This window comes from Capsella rubella, unplaced genomic scaffold, assembly GCF_000375325.1.
Source record: "Capsella rubella cultivar Monte Gargano unplaced genomic scaffold, Caprub1_0 scaffold_5, whole genome shotgun sequence".
NCBI lineage: Eukaryota > Viridiplantae > Streptophyta > Magnoliopsida > Brassicales > Brassicaceae > Capsella > Capsella rubella.
The window spans coordinates 7,105,516-7,125,643 of NW_006238919.1; the positions used below are offsets into that span (position 1 = coordinate 7,105,516).

At 31.0% G+C, this 20,128-nt stretch overlaps 1 protein-coding gene and 1 long non-coding RNA gene across 2 annotated transcripts; one reads left to right on the forward strand and one right to left on the reverse strand.

The window, feature by feature from the left end:
* The first annotated feature begins 8,779 nt into the window (after window positions 1-8,779).
* LOC111830574 lies at window positions 8,780-11,478 on the forward strand. The gene is made up of 4 exons (XR_002833984.1): window positions 8,780-9,076; window positions 9,497-9,585; window positions 10,314-10,536; window positions 11,278-11,478. It is a non-coding gene; the product is annotated as an uncharacterized LOC111830574 (long non-coding RNA).
* LOC17885916 (nuclear transcription factor Y subunit C-10) lies at window positions 10,593-12,168 on the reverse strand. Its single transcript, XM_023783033.1, has 7 exons — window positions 12,044-12,168; window positions 11,883-11,937; window positions 11,737-11,807; window positions 11,407-11,613; window positions 11,219-11,320; window positions 11,061-11,132; window positions 10,593-10,880 (listed from the first exon to the last, which is right to left on the reverse strand). The coding sequence occupies exons 1-7, from the start codon at window positions 12,143-12,145 to the stop codon at window positions 10,878-10,880; spliced, it is 612 nt and encodes a 203-aa protein (XP_023638801.1). The 5' UTR covers window positions 12,146-12,168; the 3' UTR covers window positions 10,593-10,877.
* Between the last annotated feature and the right edge of the window lie 7,960 nt (window positions 12,169-20,128).

A 20,128-nucleotide genomic window follows, 5' to 3' on the forward strand; every position in this document is an offset into this window, starting at 1 on the left:
AAGATAAGAAAATAAGTTTATTAGTTTAGGCCTTTAATGGAAACTAAATCTTTTTGTTAAAAAAGTTTTGACTACTTATCTTTATATTTTAAAGTGGTTTTAAAGTATGTAATCATATTGAACATATTAGTCTTTCTCTCATTAGTCAAAAGATGATAAGAAATTTATTAGTTGGGAAACTAAAGGAAAGTTATCTTTACACTTTGAGGATAGTTTTGAAGTGATAAGAAATAAGATAAAAAATTAAGTAAGTTGAAAAAAATTGAAAAATAAATTAGATAAGAAAGAAGATAAGAAATCCAAAAAATAATAATAATAATAATTAGGCTTCTAAAAAGGAGAGATGATTTTTTTTTGCTTGTAAGATTTATACTAAGTATGTGTGTATTTTATGAAGTGTTATGTTATCTAATTATATTATTCGATTTGGTTCTAATATATTTTCTTCGATGAAAATGACAAAAGTAATTTTCGGCCAAGTCTTTTCTTGGATTTATTAAGCCTGAATTTTTTTTGCAAGTTCTTCATGAAATTTTAACCAAACTATCACCAAGGCTGCAAGGCACACTCTCCGTTATTAAATCTCTCTCAAGTTTTCACAAATGTGGAAAATAATATAAAATGTAAATGATTAAGTTTCACACTCAAAAGTTAACATTTTTGTAATAAATATAAATATGCTATATTATTTTTCCTCATTTAATATCAGAATAAAAAATATATATCTCGATTTACAATAAAATAAATCAGCAATTCAAAAAATATTAATAATATAAAAAAATCAATCAAAAAATTATAATTTTTTATTTTATTAACAAAAAGTCTTTATTTTATCCAACATTCTAGCATTATATTATCATCATACCTGGATCCAGAAAGCGGGAGTATATTGGTAGCATACTATTTAAAATTTATTAAAAGTTCTAATGGTTTTGTGAAGAAATAATTAGCAATGAGTCATTAGCTGATCAAATAAAGAATTATCTCCAAAATTTAATAAAACGATGTATATTCTTTGTATAATCTTGAAAAAGAAAAAGACAAATATCGAAATATCATGTTACAAACCAGAAAAACGACATTTGCAAATAGCCAAATATCAATTACAGTAACATAAGATATAGGTTTCAAAAACCATGATGATTGAGCTTGACAAAAACAACAATATTTTGTATTAGAAGATATCTTAAAGGTTTTAGAAATTCAAATTTATTACCGATTTCGCCATATCCATAAGGTAATCATCGATCCTATCTACCACCACACCTTGCCATGCCTCAAAGTGGAGGACACCAGTAGGAAAACATTTTCCTATAACAATCATCAAACCTTGTGGAACAATTTCATCAGTTGATGAGCTTCTATTGTTGATGAGCTATTTGATCGTTTTGCTGAGAAACTTGCGAAATTCCCCATTGATTTCAAGAACTGCGAGAAGCATGTGAACTATTTTATTTTGGTTAAACGACAATAAAGAACGGGATAGTAATTAAGCAAGAAGTTGTGTTGTTCCTCTATTTGTGTTATTGTATAAAAATTTTCTTTTTCTTGTCAAGATTATACAAAGATTATACATATATAACTAGGTTCGGATCCGCGCTACAGCGCGGGGGGAATAGTTACTTATATCTAAATTTTAACAGATTAGAATATGTTAGATTTTAATTTTATTGCAGTGCAGTCGATCACGGTAAATAATATATTTGTATAATAAATTTAAATAAAATAATAAAGGAAAAAAGTGAGTAAATAATAATATATTGAGTTTTGATACAATTAAAAACACAATAAAAATTTAACAGCACGAAATAATATTTGTCGATAAATTTTCATTTTGACCATTTTTGTAGTTGAAGTAGGAATATACTTAAAAATTACATATTTACAATATATGTTTTGAAGGACCAACCCGTAACATAATTCATTTTGTAAGAAAACATTATTCATAACTCGCTTTATCGTTATAATTATGATTTTAACAAACTATCCGTGAGCTATCTAAAATTTACATAATTTGATATATAATATATTTTATCAATAAAAATGATGTCTCCAAAATTACATTTATGTCTAAAAAAAAATTGTAATATTTTGATACTTTTTGAAAATTTAAATATGCTCATGTAACAATGGTTTTAATATTGGTCATACTTATAATGATTTTAAACCATTGTCCAAATTATTTAACCGAGTGTAGTTGAGTATTATATGTCCGTTTTGAAAAATTCAAATTGCAACATATGCAAAAAAGTTAATTTATTATTATATATTTATATTATATAGTATAATATCATAAATTAAAATAAGATCAAATAAAAGTGAAAGAAGAATAATAATTTTTTAAAAGACTATATTAAATTATTTAGAGAAATATTAGGAAATCCTATAATTAGTTATGGAAATAATACAATCCAAAAATTAGATATGGAAAGTATCCGATGTATGTATCCAAACCAAATTTAATATCCAAGTTTGAAGTATCCAATTGATGAAATTGGATTAATTTTTTAATTTTGACCCGACCCGTATTTTATTTTGTACTTCTTACTAATATAGGGATAATCTTATTAATTTTGGATATATTCTTGAAAAAGCTGTATATATCAAGTGGTAGTGGTCGTGATGGTAAAATACATGGGGTTATGGTGTCAACATTATACTTAGGCTCAAAGTAATTAATATAAGCATCCATCCAAAATTTTTGTCTGGTTAGCTACATATAGCGTTACCTATTTTTAAAACCAACGTTATAGTTTTAAGAGAAATTGATACCAATAACCTTTTTATGATACCCTCTTTTAAAAATACCCTCTTTTTTTACCATTTTCATTTTTGCCCTCTCTTAATATATAATGGCTATTTTACCCGTATTTGAAAGAATATTCTTTCCCAAAAAAGGATATACCTTCCAAAAGTTCCCCCCCCCCCAAAAATTTCCCGCCAAAAACTTTCCCGCCAAAATTTTCCCGCCAAAAAAGTTTCCGAGAAAAATTTTCCCGCCAAAAAAAATTCCGCAAAAAAAAATATTTTTTCAAAATTTTCTCGCCAAATTTTTTGAAAGGGTTTACAAGATTTTTCAAAGGGTCTTTTAAAGGGTTTACAAGGGTTTTTAAAGGGATTTACAAGAGTTTTTAAATGATTTTTAAAAGATTTGTAATGGTTTTTAAAGAGTTTTAGAAGCCTACAAAGGTTTTTAAATGGTTTTTAAATGTTTTACAATGGTTTTTAAAAGTTTTTATAAGTTTATAACAATTTTAAAAGGATTTACAAGAATTTTTAAAGGATTTTAAAAATTTCCAAGGATTTTTAAAGGTTTTTTTAAAGGATTTACAAGTGTTTTTAAAAGGATTTAAAAGTATATTTAAAGGCATACAAATATTTAAAAATAGTTTTAAAGGATTTACAAGAAGTTTTAAAGGGTTTTAGAAGTTTACAAAGGTTTTTGAAGGGTTTACAAAAGTTTTTAAAGGTATTACAAGTTCTTAAAATGGGTTTTAAGGATTTACAAGGGTTTTTAACGGGTTTTAGAAGTTTACAAAAGTTTTTATTAAATGATTTATCACGGTTATAAGTGGTTTAAAGGGATTTACAAGTGTTTATAAATGTTATAAAATGATTTACAATGGTTTTAAAAGGTTTACTCAAGTTTTGAAAGGTTTTGGATGACTTTTAATAGATTTACAAGGTTTTTTAAAGGATTTTTAAGGGATTTAAAAGTATTTACAAGGTTTTTTTAAGAAATTGCGGAAAAATTTTGGCGGGAAATTTTTTTTGGCGGGAAATGTTTTTGTCGGAATTTTTTGCGGGAAAATTTTTGGCGGAAAAATTTTCGGAAGGAATATTCTTTTTGTTGGAAAGAATATTCCTTTTTCATCATGGGTTATAATAAAGGAGGGTAATTTAGTCATTTTGTACATTGAAGAGGGTATTTTTGAAAATGAACACCTAGTTGTAGAAAGGGTATTATAATAAAGGTTAGTTGTGCAAATCTCCCTAGTTTTAATACAAAAAATTATAAGGATTTTTATTTCTTTTGTTAAACAACATTCTACAATATTGATGTAAGGGAATTTTATGTATTATGCCATTTTGGAAAATCAAACTTGTGGAAGTGCCATTATCGATTTTGCCCTCAGCATTGTTGAGTGAGTGTTGAGTGAGTTTTACAAAATAGGAAGGAAGGAAGACAAAAGAAGCTGACTTTTACGGACATTAATCAATAGACAAGTTTTTTTTGTCGACATTCTTTGATTTTTGTCCACACTCGATTATAGACAATTTATTTTCTATTCATCTAACATATGTATTATGGACAAGTTCGTTTATGAAAAACTAGATTTACTTTACTCTATACAAGTGTACATCTAGATAGATCTTTGATGGATATCTTCTATAGATGCATCACTTGTTTCATCTTCTACTCAATTATTTGTGGTTTCAAGAGAACTGTAGGATGGACAAGTTTAGTCTACCGATTCGGGTCTATCAGATCTGGTCCATCGGATCTCGTCTGGCGGAACTGGTTTACCGGATCTGGTCCCCATGAATTTGTCCGCTGGACTTTGGTATGCCGGAACTGATTGTGGTCTGTCGGAACTCGTCTGCTGGAGTTATGGTCTGTCGAAACTGGTCAGTTGAATCTGGTCTGCCGAAACTGGTCTACGGAGCTGGTTATAGTTCACCGGAATTGGTTATGGTCCGCCGGATCTGGTCCGTCAAAGTTCGTCTGTCGGATCTGGTCCGTCGGTACTGTGTGTTGTTGGAATAAGAAAAAAAAAGATGAAGATGAAGAAGAAGAGAGAAGTAATGGGGTAAGTTGATCTTTTTACAAAGTTCTTGTGGCAGGCGGGAGAAGGGATTTCTTTAAATGGCAATCCTTAGAAGTTTTGTTACTGTTCAGGGCATAGCCCACAATTTTCTCTTGATGTAATTTCAATAAATTAATATTTGATAAACTAAAATATTTTTCTACCCTAAATTAGTGTTTACTTTTTAGAATCAATTAATAATATAACATCTATCATGCGCGGATCAAGTTTTCTTTGAACCTTGTGCCAAAAATGTTTTTGGATTAATTATGGTTTTATTTGCATATTTTTGATAATTGGATCCCTTATATTCGTAAAAAATCAAATATTAAGGGTCCTAAAATTCTTATAATTATTTTTTTAAATAACAAGACCTAGTGCAAAAGTACCGTTGGGCATCGCCTCTAATTCGGATATGACGTCTATAAATTAATACTAAACTAGATTTTAACCCGCGGTACACCGCGGGACGACATTCTAAAATATTTTTTTTTTATTAATTTTGTTTGGTATATAAGAGTGTACTACTATAATTTGATTATTAGGATTTAACCCGTAGAATATTATATGAAATTTTATTTTTTATATAATCGTAATTTGATCAAATTATTAAAATAAATATAATATTTAAAATAATGAAATGACATTGACATAATATTTGTTTACATAGTATAATTTCATATTAAAAATATTTTGTGAGTTATACTATAATAGACAACCCGTAAAATTATCTATAATCATATTTATGTAAATTATAACTCGTTCCATCACATAACTCATGATACACAATACATCCATTTTCTTTATCGTTTGAGTAATTTACATCCGTTTCTAAAAATTCAAATTGTAACATATGGAAGAAAAAAATTATTATACATATGTTTATGTAATAATATAAATTTATAAACATATAAGATCATATAAAGATATTAGAGAAATATTTGATTTATTAGGGAGACATTAAAGAAATTTGTGAAATGTAGTAAATATTGATTTCTACTTTTGCAATTTTATTATGATTTAATTATAAAATTTATCTTAAACTTTTTTTATTTAATCAAATGGCAAAAGTTTAATTATAAAAAATATTACAAAATAAATGGTATAGATGACTGAATTTGGTCTCGCTAATGTATTATTTAACAAAAGATAAGATAATATTTTTTTTTATTTTTTTTTTGAAAACTCTACGGTAATATATATAGTCTTTTTTTTTTTAACACAAATCTGCAATATATTAAGAAGAACTGTGCAAATCATTGTTTACAGAAACAACAATAACAGAAGGAATAGAAGAATGAAAAATAAAATCAGAGATAGAAACATGTTGAATTTCTGCAAGACAATCTGCAGGTTGATTTAGAGCTCTTGGAACCCAACTAAACTGAATAGACTCAAATCTTTCCATCCATGTCTTGATTTCATAAAGCCAGTTGAAAATCTCATAACGAACATGGTCATGGTTGAGCGTATCAATGAGAATCTTACAGTCACTCTCAAAAACCACTTTGCGAAAACCACGTAACCACAGCTGTTGCATAGCACCCACCAAACTTTGACATTCCGCTTCAAGAGGTGAGGAAACATAGTGACCAGTCCATTGGGTAGCCCCTTTGAAAGCGCCTCTATTATCACGGAGAATCCAAGACGCAGTAGCACGGGAAGAAAAGGATAGAAAACTCCCATCAAAATTGCATTTAACCCATCCAGAAGGAGGTAATGACCAACGAGGAGGAGAAGAGCAAGTATGATTCGAAGTAGTTATATGAGACAGAGTACGGCGATCAGACTCAATGTCAACATGAAGCCACTCCTCAGCTTCTTGTTTTGCTTCACGAAGATCCCTTCTCCAATTGTTATTAATCCTGCAAAAAACTAAACGATTCCGGCTTTTCCACAGCTTCCAGATTATCCAAATCGGTAGATGAGTAAGAAGATCATTATAATTGCTATTCCTGTGAAAATCAAAAACAGCTTTCATCTTATCTTCAAAAGACAAGTTGGGGTTAGTTAAACAACGCAAAGGAATATTCGAAGAACGCCAAATCTGAATAGCATGAGGACAAGAGAAAAAAAGATGATCAGAAGTTTCCGTATGCCAACCACAACGCTTACACTCTCCATTATCAGCAATACGACGAGTAATGACTTCTTCACCAGTAGCCAAAGCGCGAGAAAGCGATTTCCAAAGAAAATGACGAAGTTTGGGGGGAGTTCTCAGCTTCCAAATAACCTTTTTGATTTGGGGATTACCATGAGGAGGCAGGGATTGAAAAACTGTGTCCGGGTGATGAGAAGCAAGCCAATAGCCGGATTTAACAGTATAGAGACCATTTGCAGTATAGTGCCATCCTAGAATATCCATATGTTGACTAGAGCTTATCTTAGTAGTCAAAACATGCGAAATGTTATCCGGATGGACCAGATCATGGAGCTTACGGATATCCCAACCCATATTATTAGGAAGAAACAAGGAGTTAACCGTAATGTGAGACAAAACAGAGTTATCAAGAGCACGGGGAGGACGAGGGGGGTGAACAGGGAGCCAAGGATCCACCCAAGTACTAACGGTATGACCATCACCAATAGTGTAACGAAGGCTTTTTTTAAAAAGATTAAGACCATGGAGGATGGATTGCCAACCAAAAGAAGCTCTAGAACCACGCCCTGCATTTAAAAAATGAGTAGAAGAAAAATATCTACCTCGAAGGGTTCGAGCCATAAGACAATGAGGATGGTGAAAAATGCGCGAAGCTTGTTTGGCAAGCAGAGCTTCATTAAACTTTTCAATATCTCGGAAACCAAGACCGCCTTCCTTTTTCAAAAACTTCATACGATCCCAAGCAATCCAATGAACAGAATTCCTTTGGTGGTTGTTATTCCACCAGAAATTTGCAATAATACGCTCGATGTCCTCACAAATACCCGTTGGAAGCTTAAAACAATTCATGGAGTAGACAGGCAGGGCCATAGCAATCGATTTCAGAAGAATTTCTTTTCCACCCTGAGACAGAAATTTATTGTTCCAACCCTTTGTTCTATCAGCAACCTTCTCCACAATGTAACGGAACATATCAACCTTCTTTCTTCCAAATTGCTCAGGGAGACCCAAGTACTTGCTACAACCTCCATCATTGTGAATACCAAGATAATTACGGATCATAGTTTTAGTAGAAGGGGAGATGCGTTTACCAAAAGTAATAGCAGATTTCCTCGTGTTAACTTTCTGACCAGAGGCCTTTTCATACTGAAAAAGAATGTTTTGGATAGCTTGACAAGAGTGCAGATTGGCTTGACAAAAGAACAAGGAATCATCCGCAAACAGAAGATGACTAATCGCAGGACTTGCATTACTGATCTTAATTCCCTTAATATCACCTTTCTCCTCAGCTTTCTTCATCATATGGCTAAGAACTTCAGCACAAAGGATAAATAAATAGGGTGAGAGAGGGTCACCTTGACGAATACCACGTTCAGGTTTAACAAAACCATGAGGAGAGCCATTAATATTAATTGAGAAAGTAGCAGTCCGGACACAAGTCATAATCCACTCAACCCATTTAGAAGAAAAACCAAACTTTAACATAGTCTCCTGAAGAAAATCTCATTCAAGACGGTCATAGGCTTTGGTTATATCAGTCTTGATGGCCATAAACGAGTTAGCACATCTTTTCTTCACCTTTAAAGCATGGATAACCTCATGAGCAATGATGACATTATCAGTGATAATACGACCAGGGATAAAGGCAGCCTGTTCCTCTGAGATAATATGACAAAGATGATCCTTTAGGCGAGCAACAAGAATTTTGGAGATAATCTTGTAGCTAATATATATAGTCTTATCTATATAAAAAAACATTAAAAATATATTTCTCTATTTCCTTCTCTTGGAATTGAAAAAGCTCTACCGCCAAAGTATTTAACCGGAAAGTCCCGGTTACTGACCCTCATTCCTAGTCTGACCGACCAGCATTCTTCTCACGCCGGCGATTTCACTTCGCCTTTTCAGGGAAAAATCAAAAACCCTAATTACCAAAGATTCACTCGTCTTTGTCATCTTCTAAAGCAAATCCTCATCTAGGTCTCTCCAGATTTCGATAAAGCTCAAGAAATTTAGGATCTTTAAACTCAAATTTGAATCCCCTGAGGTTGGGTTTGCCAATTTCATTATGAGCTCTATCAATATCACTAACGTCACCGTATTGGACAATCCAGTGCCTTTTGTTAACCCATTCCAGTTCGAGATCTCTTACGAGTGCTTAAAGACGGTACCTTTTCACTTACCCTCTTCCCCTATACTTAGATTTAGATTCTAATTTGATTCGATTTCGGTGTTATATGCTTTGGTTGATGTGGAAACGATTGAAGAAAGTGATGAATCTGTGAATAATGCTACAAAATTTTCAGCTTTTTGGGGTTTTAGAATATGATTTGATAGCTAATTTGGATTTGGCTTCTCTTTGGGTTCTAAGTTGGGTTTATATCTGTAAGTTTTGGTATTAGGAGGCTTATCTTGTGTGCTCTTGTGTTAAATTAGAAAACTTTGGGAAGCTTGTGAGGATGAATTGCATCTCTGGTTCTGTAGAGTATAGATTTCACACATTAGTGATTGCTTGTGATGATTGCATTCTTGTTAGCACGATGTTATGTTGCAGCGTCTGAGGTAGTGTTTCTTTGTTTTGGTATAGATTTAGAATGGAAGCTTATCTACGTAGGATCGGCTGAAGATGAAACCTATGATCAGGTTTTGGAAAGTGCTTGACTTCTCTTAAAGAAGGTACCTTTTCACTTACCCTCTTCCTCTATACTTCGATTTAGATTCTGTGTTGATTTGATTTGGTTTCGGTGTTATATGCTTTGGTTGATGTGGAAACGATTGAAGAAAGTGATGAATCTGTGACTGTTCAAACATATTATCATGTATCTCTTTGATTTTAAAGTTACACACAGTCTGATATTTTAGTTAATTTAAAATGTTTTTGGCAAATGATGTCTTAGCATTGGTCTCTTTTGACATTTTGATGATTTATTATAGTTTCATTGAGCCAATTCAGTGAACGTTTGGTGCATACCAGTTCACAAAGTAGACTCATGTTGATTACTTTTTGCTTGAATTTTTGATACTAGAAGGTTTCCTTCCTTATGCATCTTGTTTGTTTTGATTAGTGGTCTGTTAGCATATACTGTGTGTATAATATGTAGTTCACCCTGCAAGAGTCCCTAGTATTTGAGTTATAATCAGGTTCTGAATATACCCAGAGAGTGCTCTGTACTCACATCATGCTATGATGCATTTCATGTAGAAGTTATGTACTCGTTTTCTTACAGCATCAGATATTTTTGCACTCATACAAACGTGCCTTTTCGAGTAAAAAAAGCTTATAGTACAGTATAGGATATCAGCATATACAATATAAGACTGATCATCCACAAAGCTCAAATTCTAGTATCAATTTCTGATTTGAACTTTTCGCACATTGATCACATGACTCTTTTGTTTACTAGAGTGGCGGATCAGAATTTGCAGCGGGATTAGGAGTCTGGAGATTTCAAATCATCATAGCCACGAAAGTACTTAGAATTGGCTCAGTCCGAGGTTTTGCTTCATCATAACCACTAGGTCGAGTCAGTGGTTCCAGTTCATCAAAACCACTTGGTTCCAACAAGAGGTTTTGCTTCATCATTGCCACTAGATCATGCTATCCCGGCCACCAGGTCCAGTACTTTGGTAAGCATAATAGCTGAACTTGAACAATGAGTGTGTGTACAGTTATTATTCATTTAGATTGCATTTACATGAAAAATCACAAGCAGTTCAATGCAACCTATGTAGTCTAGCTTGCAGATAGATCTCATAATTAGTTATTTGGTTCAGAGCATAAAACTTTCATTTAGGCCACAAGTTAAATTATACATACAAAGGTTAAAACTACCCATTCAACAATTTTCTCACAAGCATCATATTCAAAAAACATGGTTTATGGCCTTATGGGTGAACTGTTCTTCAGATTTCTTCTTTTTCCTCTCAACTAAGTTTCTCTTCCAGAACAGCTTCCACCAAGACAATTTTCACTGCACAATCAAATAATGCTCTCTTAGTTTTTGTGTTTTTGAAAACCATTGTTATTAACATTTTCAAGTTTGAGTCCAACTACAGTATCTAAAAGACCAAAAGAAAGTTCAAGGAACCAGATTATAGTCGACATGTATTGATTAATGTGAACACCATTGTTGTTGTGCGCATAGAATTACCTGGATCATAGGGTCGAGCTCAAACTCTCCAATCTCAATAAAATGATCAGCTTTTAGATTGAAAAGGCTTTGCTGCAAATGCAAGATACAAACAAGAAACCAATCGCATCAATCTGTTTGTTCTCAAGTAAAACCTATCGAAGCATAAACTGATATACCTGCTGAATCTGGTCTATATCTATTGGAACTTTCATATTCGACTCATTCACATTTTCAGGTGGGAGCATTTGCTGATGTGTTGTACCTTGTGGCTGCACACCCTTAAGCAGAAGAAAATTGCAGAATGTGAGAAATCTAACTGTGGCTGATTACATCAGATAAGATTGCAAATTGTGAGAAATCTAACCGGATGATTGGCAAAGCATTGTTCAACAGATAAAAGATTAACCAATTCATTATAAATAACTGAACTTCTTAAGGCCGCATGTATGTCACAACTGCGAATGGTCGTGCGAGAGCGCGATTGAGTTTGCCTCCATGCACGGAGGGTTACCTCTTGAATGAACATTTCAGAAGCTTTAGCCAAAAGAACAGGACCCTTCCAGCTGACCATCTGAAAAAAATGATTTTATCTCACTCAAATAATATATGAATGGAAATTTTGAAAGCACCCAAGCATAATCAACAAAAAATGAAAGAATCATTGGAAGAAAAAAATTGATGTGATTTGTTAAACCTTGACATTAGGATCAGATTTCATAACTCTTTTAACCGTAGCCAGAGGTAAATCAGGCTTTTTATGTAATCCTGATAATCACCAAAACAAGTGAGAGAGTTAGCTAAGGGTAAGCACAAGCTCTTGATAATACTCAAATGAATTACCTGAGGAATTCTGATGAGCCCAAAACATCTCTAGATCTTGATTAAGAAGATCTCTCTGCTCATCGAAAATGAAGTTACATGGATCATTATACTAAAAGGTTGATGACTCGAGAAAAAAAGATTTCAAGCAAAGACAGTGAAAAATGATTAGATTAGTTTACCTCTCGATGCGCAGGACAAAAAGGTCGTCGTTGATCACTTGATTGCGTAAGACTATGCGTTGAAGGCTCGCGATGTTCGTTCATCGAGCAAGTTTCTTGCATAGATGGATTTGGAATGAGTGATGATGTTACAATGACTGGTTTCACCATGGTATACTCCAAAACAAATAATTAAGATCATAAACAATGAAGATGGTGAAGAGAGATTTAGTAAAAAGTACCTATATATATGAAGGTAAAGTCATAACAAACCATAATTTCACTTAAGAGACTACCAATATAACTAGATTCACTACCTATTTGGAAGTTGCAAAGAGGGAAAACAATTAATTACAAAAATGTATACCTATTATAGCTTGTGAGGCTTGAATAAGATAACCAGTCGCATACATTTTCCGTGAAAGTCACGCGCCATGACTATTGGTTATCATTTATTTCCTATGTGGCGCATGACTTTCACTGAATACGCCCATGACTAGTTATTCCTTATTCAAGCCGCACAAGCTGAAAGAAGTATACATTGATTAATATTGCAACTAATGTTTTTCTCTCATTAAGCTCTAAATATAAGTAGTGAATCTAGTTATATTCGTGTACTCAGCTCTTAAATGATAACTAGTGTTTGCTATGCATCTAGCTCGATATATATATATAATAGGTGCTTTTCCAATAAGCTCACGTCAATGTTTATGATTTTGATTATTTGTTTTAGAGTGTAACATGATGAAACCAATCATTGCAACATCATTAGTCATTCCAAATCCATTTGTGCAAGAATCTTACTTGATGATCGAACATGGCGAGCCTTCTACGCGTAGTCTTACGAAAACAATTGATCAACGAAGGCCTTTTTGTCCTGCGAATCGAGAGGTAAACTCATCTAGTCATTTTTCACTGTCTTTACTTGAAATCTTTCTTTTTCTTCTGTCTTCAACCTTTTGGTAGTCTTAGGCAATAAGTCGATCAACGAAGGCCTTTTTGTTTGTGCAAGAATCTTGCGTGATGATTGAACAAGGCGAGCCTTCTAGAGAACAACTATAAATGTTTCCGAGAGAAAGAAACCTTGTAAAAGACTGACATACGCATAAGCAATCAAAGTAACATCAATCAAGAATATATAGTTGATACCTTGCAAAAGAGGGATTCTGAGAGCATATATAAGAGAACTAACATTAAGTTCTCCAACCCTACAAACTTTGAACAATCCATTCCCCAGTAGATGTTTCCTTTTAAACACCTAAATATCAAAAACCTTTTTAGAACAAAATAACTAATCTCCAAACCAACACTACCGAAATGATGTTGTGTAATACCTGATAAAGCCATATGATCCAACCTTTGTCTATCCTTCATCATTTAGATTTTCACTACCATTACATCCATCCATGTGAAGCTGTTCATCATCTAAATTCTGCTCCTGCAAACATGCCACAATGTTTGAAATATGAGTAATAATTTCTGTTATCTCCAAATTTCTTCTAATATTTTAACATCTTCTTGTTAAATACAAAACATACATTTTAGAAACGGTCATAAGGACAATAAACTGAAAGTTAACATACTAGAATCACACTACTAACATAATGAAAATATTAAACTTTTCACATCTTTATTAAAACAGCAAAATTATCATTTAATTATGTTAGAATTCTTATAGGAAGTTAATTAACCATCTCCTCGAATCCATTCTCATGCTTTGACCATTCGACATTAACGTAGTATCTAACATTTACGTTTTCAAAAAGACAAAGATGGTTTACATGACATGTATGTATGTGAACATACATATTAATATTTTTAAGATTCATACTTCCATATGTGATATATATGAATGGTTTTTTTAATATAAAAAATTTCATAAACTAAAACAAAAATTATATAAAGAACACAATAAGGTACTCATATCCTCCTCTATTTGTCAAACTAACTACACAGAATACTCTAGAAATTGGATGGGACTGTTTAAACAATAAGAGTAAATATCATTGATATAAACGAATTGAGAAAGAGCATTGAATAACATATAAATTTTGAAGAAATAACTTTTAAGCATGTAAACAAACTAGAATGAGACTTTCATACAAACAAAACTAAGAGCACATAAAGGACAGATCCATATACTAATATCTTGTTCTAGCTGTTCTAGCTGTTCTATGTGATCAATTATTGAAAAAAAAAAAACAATTTTACCCATGTTAGAATTTCTTGATGGCTAATATCTTGGAACTTGATGAGAAAATAGATGAAAGAAACAATGAAACCAAGAAGATATATCTTCTTCTTCTTTTTAAAATCAAATCAACCAAGAAGATATATCAAAGTCAGAAACTCATGTTGAGAGATAGATTTGTTTTGAGCATGAGGACATTGGTCTTTGTTTATTTATACATGAATACTAGTCTCTCTTTCATTAGTCAAAACAAGATAAGAGAGACATTTAATAAAAAGAGAATCTCTGACTTTTTAAGATTTAAATTTTTATGTTAGGTAATCTCCCGCACATTATGCATATGCAATCACACTGAAATTAGTATATATCTTATTAGTCAAGATAAGAAAATAAGTTTATTAGTTTAGGCCTTTAATGGAAACTAAATCTTTTTGTTAAAAAAGTTTTGACTATCTTTATATTTTAAAGTGGTTTTAAAGTATGTAATCATATTGAACATATTAGTCTTTCTCTCATTAGTCAAAAGATGATAAGAAATTTATTAGTTGGGAAACTAAAGGAAAGTTATCTTTACACTTTGAGGATAGTTTTGAAGTGATAAGAAATAAGATAAAAAATTAAGTAAGTTGAAAAAAATTGAAAAATAAATTAGATAAGAAAGAAGATAAGAAATCCAAAAAATAATAATAATAATAATTAGGCTTCTAAAAAGGAGAGATGATTTTTTTTTGCTTGTAAGATTTATACTAAGTATGTGTGTATTTTATGAAGTGTTATGTTATCTAATTATATTATTCGATTTGGTTCTAATATATTTTCTTCGATGAAAATGACAAAAGTAATTTTCGGCCAAGTCTTTTCTTGGATTTATTAAGCCTGAATTTTTTTTGCAAGTTCTTCATGAAATTTTAACCAAACTATCACCAAGGCTGCAAGGCACACTCTCCGTTATTAAATCTCTCTCAAGTTTTCACAAATGTGGAAAATAATATAAAATGTAAATGATTAAGTTTCACACTCAAAAGTTAACATTTTTGTAATAAATATAAATATGCTATATTATTTTTCCTCATTTAATATCAGAATAAAAAATATATATCTCGATTTACAATAAAATAAATCAGCAATTCAAAAAATATTAATAATATAAAAAAATCAATCAAAAATTATAATTTCTTATTTTATTAACAAAAAGTCTTTATTTTATCCAAAATTCTAGCATTATATTATCATCATACCTGGATTCAGAAAGCGGAGTATATTGTAGCATACTATTTAAAAATTTATTAAAAAGTTCTTAATGGTTTTTGTGAAGAAATAATTAGCAATGAGTCATTAGCTGATCAAATAAAGAATTATTTCCAAAATTTAATAAATTGATGTATATTCTTTGTATAATCTTGAAAAAGAAAAAGACAAATATCGAAATATCATGTTACAAACCAGAAAAACGACATTTGCAAATAGCCAAATATCAATTACAGTAACATAAGATATAGGTTTCAAAAACCATGATGATTGAGCTTGACAAAAACAACAATATTTTGTATTAGAAGATATCTTAAAGGTTTTAGAAATTCAAATTTCTTACCGATTTCGCCATATCCATAAGGTAATCATCGATCCTATCTACCACCACACCTTGCCATGTCTCAAAGTGGAGGACACCAGTAGGAAAACATTTTCCTATAACAATCATCAAACCTTGTGGAACAAATTTCATCAGTTGATGAGCTTCTATTGTTGATGAGCTATTTGATCGTTTTGCTGAGAAACTTGCGAAATTCCCCATTGATTTCAAGAACTGCGAGAAGCATGTGAACTATTTTATTTTTGTTAAACGACAATAAAGAACGAGATAGTAATTAAGCAAGAAGTTGTGTTGTTCCTCTATTTGTGTTATTGTTCCTTTATTTTCTTTTTCTTGTCAAGATTATACAAAGATTATACATATATAACTAGGTTCGGACCCGCGCTACAGCGCGGGGGCCGGGGGGAATAGTTACTTATATCTAACTTTTAACAGATTAGAATATGTTAGATTTTAATTTTATTGCAGTGCAGTCGATTACGGTAAATTATATATTTGTATAATAAATTTAAATAAAATAATAAAGGAAAAAAGTGAGTAAATAATAATATATTGAGTTTTGATACAATTAAAAACACAGTAAAAATTTAATAGCACGAAATAATATTTGTCGATAAATTTTCATTTTGACCATTTTTGTAGTTGAAATAGGAATATACTTAAAAATTACATATTTACAATATATGTTTTGAAAGACCAACCCGTAACATAATTCATTTTGTAAGAAAACATTATTCATAACTCGCTTTATCGTTATAATTATGATTTTAACAAACTATCCGTGAGCTATCTAAAATTTACATAGTTTGATATATAATATATTTTATCAATAAAAATGATGTCTCCAAAATTACATTTATGTCTCAAAAAAAATTGTAATATTTTGATACTTTTTGAAAATTTAAATATGCTCATGTAACAATGGTTTTAATATTGGTCATACTTATAATGATTTTATACCATTGTCCAAATTATTTAACCGAGTGTAGTCCAAAAGGGGTATTTCTCAAAAATTCTCTATTATATGTCCGTTTTGAAAAATTCAAATTGCAACATATGTAAAAAAGTTAATTTATTATTATATATTTATATTAGAGAAAATTGTGAGGAATGCCATGTACAGTACCAAATCTTATTTAAAATGCCATTTTTCATAACTCTTTTCAAAACATGCCATAGATACAATGTAAAAAGACCATGTTACCCTTTTCCTTTTCTTTCATTATCTCTCTCTTCTTCATCTTCTTTTTCTTCTTCCAACAACAAATAGTTCCAGTAGAACAGATCCGACGGACAAACTCCGGTGGACAAATCCGGCAGACAAATCCGGCGGACAAACTCAAACGAATTCCGGCGGACCAGCTCCAGCAGATGAAATCCGGCGGACCAGATCCAGTGGACTAATTCTGACGGACCAGATCCAGCGAACTAATTCTGGCAGACCAGATCCATCGGACTAATTTAGGCGGACCAGTTCCAATAAACCAGAACTTCGGCGGACGAGTTCCGACAGACCATAGTCAGTTCTGGTGAACTATAACCAGTTCTCGCAGACCAGATTCGACGGACCAGTTCTGACAGACCAAATAGACGAGTTCCAATAGACCAGATTTGGCAGACCAGTTCAAGTGGACCATAGACAGTTCCGACGAACTATAACCAGTTTCGGCGGACTAGATAGACCAGTTACGATGGACAAGTTGTGGCAGGATTTGATTCAAGTGGATCTGATTCGACGGACCAGATGATAAAACAAGTGATGCGTTTATGGTGGACATGATTCATTTTTCTATAGATGGACAACATTCGACGAACCAATTTTGGTGGACTAGACTCGAAATAGTTATGTCGGATCAAATCTAGTGGACTAGATCTAGTGGACCAGATCTTGTGGACAAGATTTCTTTTTTATTTTGATTTTGTTTTTTTCAAACATTTGCCTGAGGGCAAAATCGTCCATACTAAACTTTTTGTGGCAGAATTTGAAAGGAGCTTTCAAAAATGGCATTTAGAGAAGATTGAGTTTCAAAACTGGCATAGAAGACAAAATTCCCTTTATATTATATAGTATAATATCATTTTTTCCTCAAGTAGTATAATATCATAAATTAAAATAAGATCAAATAAAAGTGAAAGAAGAATAATAATTTTTTAAAAGATTATATTAAATTAGTTAGAGAAATATTAGGAAATCCTATAATTATTTATGGAAATAATACAATCCAAAAATTAGATATGGGAAGTATCCGATGTATGTATCCAAACCCAATTTAATATCCAATTTTGAAGTATCCAATTGATAAAATTGGATTAATTTTTTAATTTTGACCCGACCCGTATTTTATTTTGTACTTCTTTTTACTAATATAGGGATAATCTTATTAATTTTGGATATATTCTAGAAAAAGCTGTATATATCAAGTGGTAGTGGTCGTGATGATAAAATACATGGGGTTATGGTGTCAACATTATACTTAGGCTCAAAGTAATAAATATAAGCATCCATCCAAAAATTTGTTTGGTTAGCTACATATAGCGTTACCTATTTTTAAAACCAACGTTATAGTTTTAATACAAAAAATTATAAGGATTTTTATTTCTTTTGTTAAACAACATGCTACAATATTGATGTAGGGGGGGTTATTGGGAGGATGATTTTAAAAGAGTTTATGGATTTCTAAAGTTTAGAGATTTTAAGATTCTCAAAAAATTTTGTGGATTCTAAAATAATGTTTACCCAGATTTCTAGAGTTTAATAGATTCTTCATATGATAGATTCTATAAATACTTGTGAGAATTGCAGTATTTTGAAAGTTGTTTTTAATGACTAAATATGTAAGGAATCATTAAACCAATAACACTAGAATTTGATAGAATTGGAAAATCAATAAATACTCAACTTTTTGAATAACAAAGGATTTTAAATAGAATTACAAAATACATACACCAATAACAAGAGATTTTATTAGGAATCTAAGAATCTATAAACCAATAACAATGGAATCTTAAACTCTAAAAATCTTTAAAAATCATTCTCCCAATAACTCCCCCGTAATCTCAATAAATTAATATTTGATAAATTAAAATATTTTTCTATCCTAAATTAGTTTTTACTTTTTAGAATCAATTAATAGTATAACATCTATCATGCTCGGGTCAAGTTTTCTTTGGACCTTGTGCCAATGTTTTTTTTTGGGATTAATTATGGTTTTATTTGCATATTTTTGATAATTGGATCCCTTATATTCGTAAAAAATCAAATATTAAGAGTCCTAAAATTCTTATAATTATTTTTTTAAATAACAAGACCTAGTGCAAAAGTACCGTTGGGCATCGCCTCTAATTCGGATATGACGTCTATAAATTAATACTAAACTAGATTTTAACCCGCGGTACACCGCGGGACGACATTCTAAAATATCTTTTTTATTAATTTTGTTTGGTATATAAGAGTGTACTACTATATTTTGATTGTTATGATTTAACCCGTAGAATATTATATGAAATTTTATTTTTTATATAATCATAATTTGATCAAATTATTTAAATAAATATAATATTTAATATAATGAAATGACATTGACATAATATTTGTTTACATAGTATAATTTCATATTAAAAATATTTTGTGAGTTATATAATAGTAGCCAACCCGTAAAATTATCTATAATCATAATTATGTAAATTATAACCCGTTCCATCACATAACCCATGCTACACAATACATCCATTTTCTGTATCGTTTGAGTAATTTACATCCGTTTCTAAAAATTCAAATTGTAACATATGCAAAAAAAAATTATTATACATATGTTTATGTAATAATATAAATTTAAAAACATATAAGATCATATAAAGATGTTGGAGAAATATTTGATTTATTAGGGAGACATTAAAGAAATTTGTGAAATGTAATAAATATTGATTTCTAATTTTGCAATTTATTATGATTTAGTTATAAAATTTATCTAAAACTTTTTCTATATAATCAAATGGCAAGAGTTTAATTATAAAAATATTACAAAATAAAAGGGTATAGATGACTGAATTTGGTCTCGCTAATGTATTATTTAACAAAAGATAAGATAATATATATATATATATATATTTTTTTTGAAAACTCTACGGTAATATATAAATATAAAAAAACATTAAAAATATATTTCTCTATTTCCTTCTCTTGGAATTGAAAAAGCTCTCCCGCCAAAGTATTGAACCGGAAATCCCGGTTACTGACCCTCATTGCGACCGGTTAAAGAAAAAAGACCGTTCCTAGTCTGACCGACCACCATTCTTCTCACGCCGGCGATTTCACTTTGCCTTT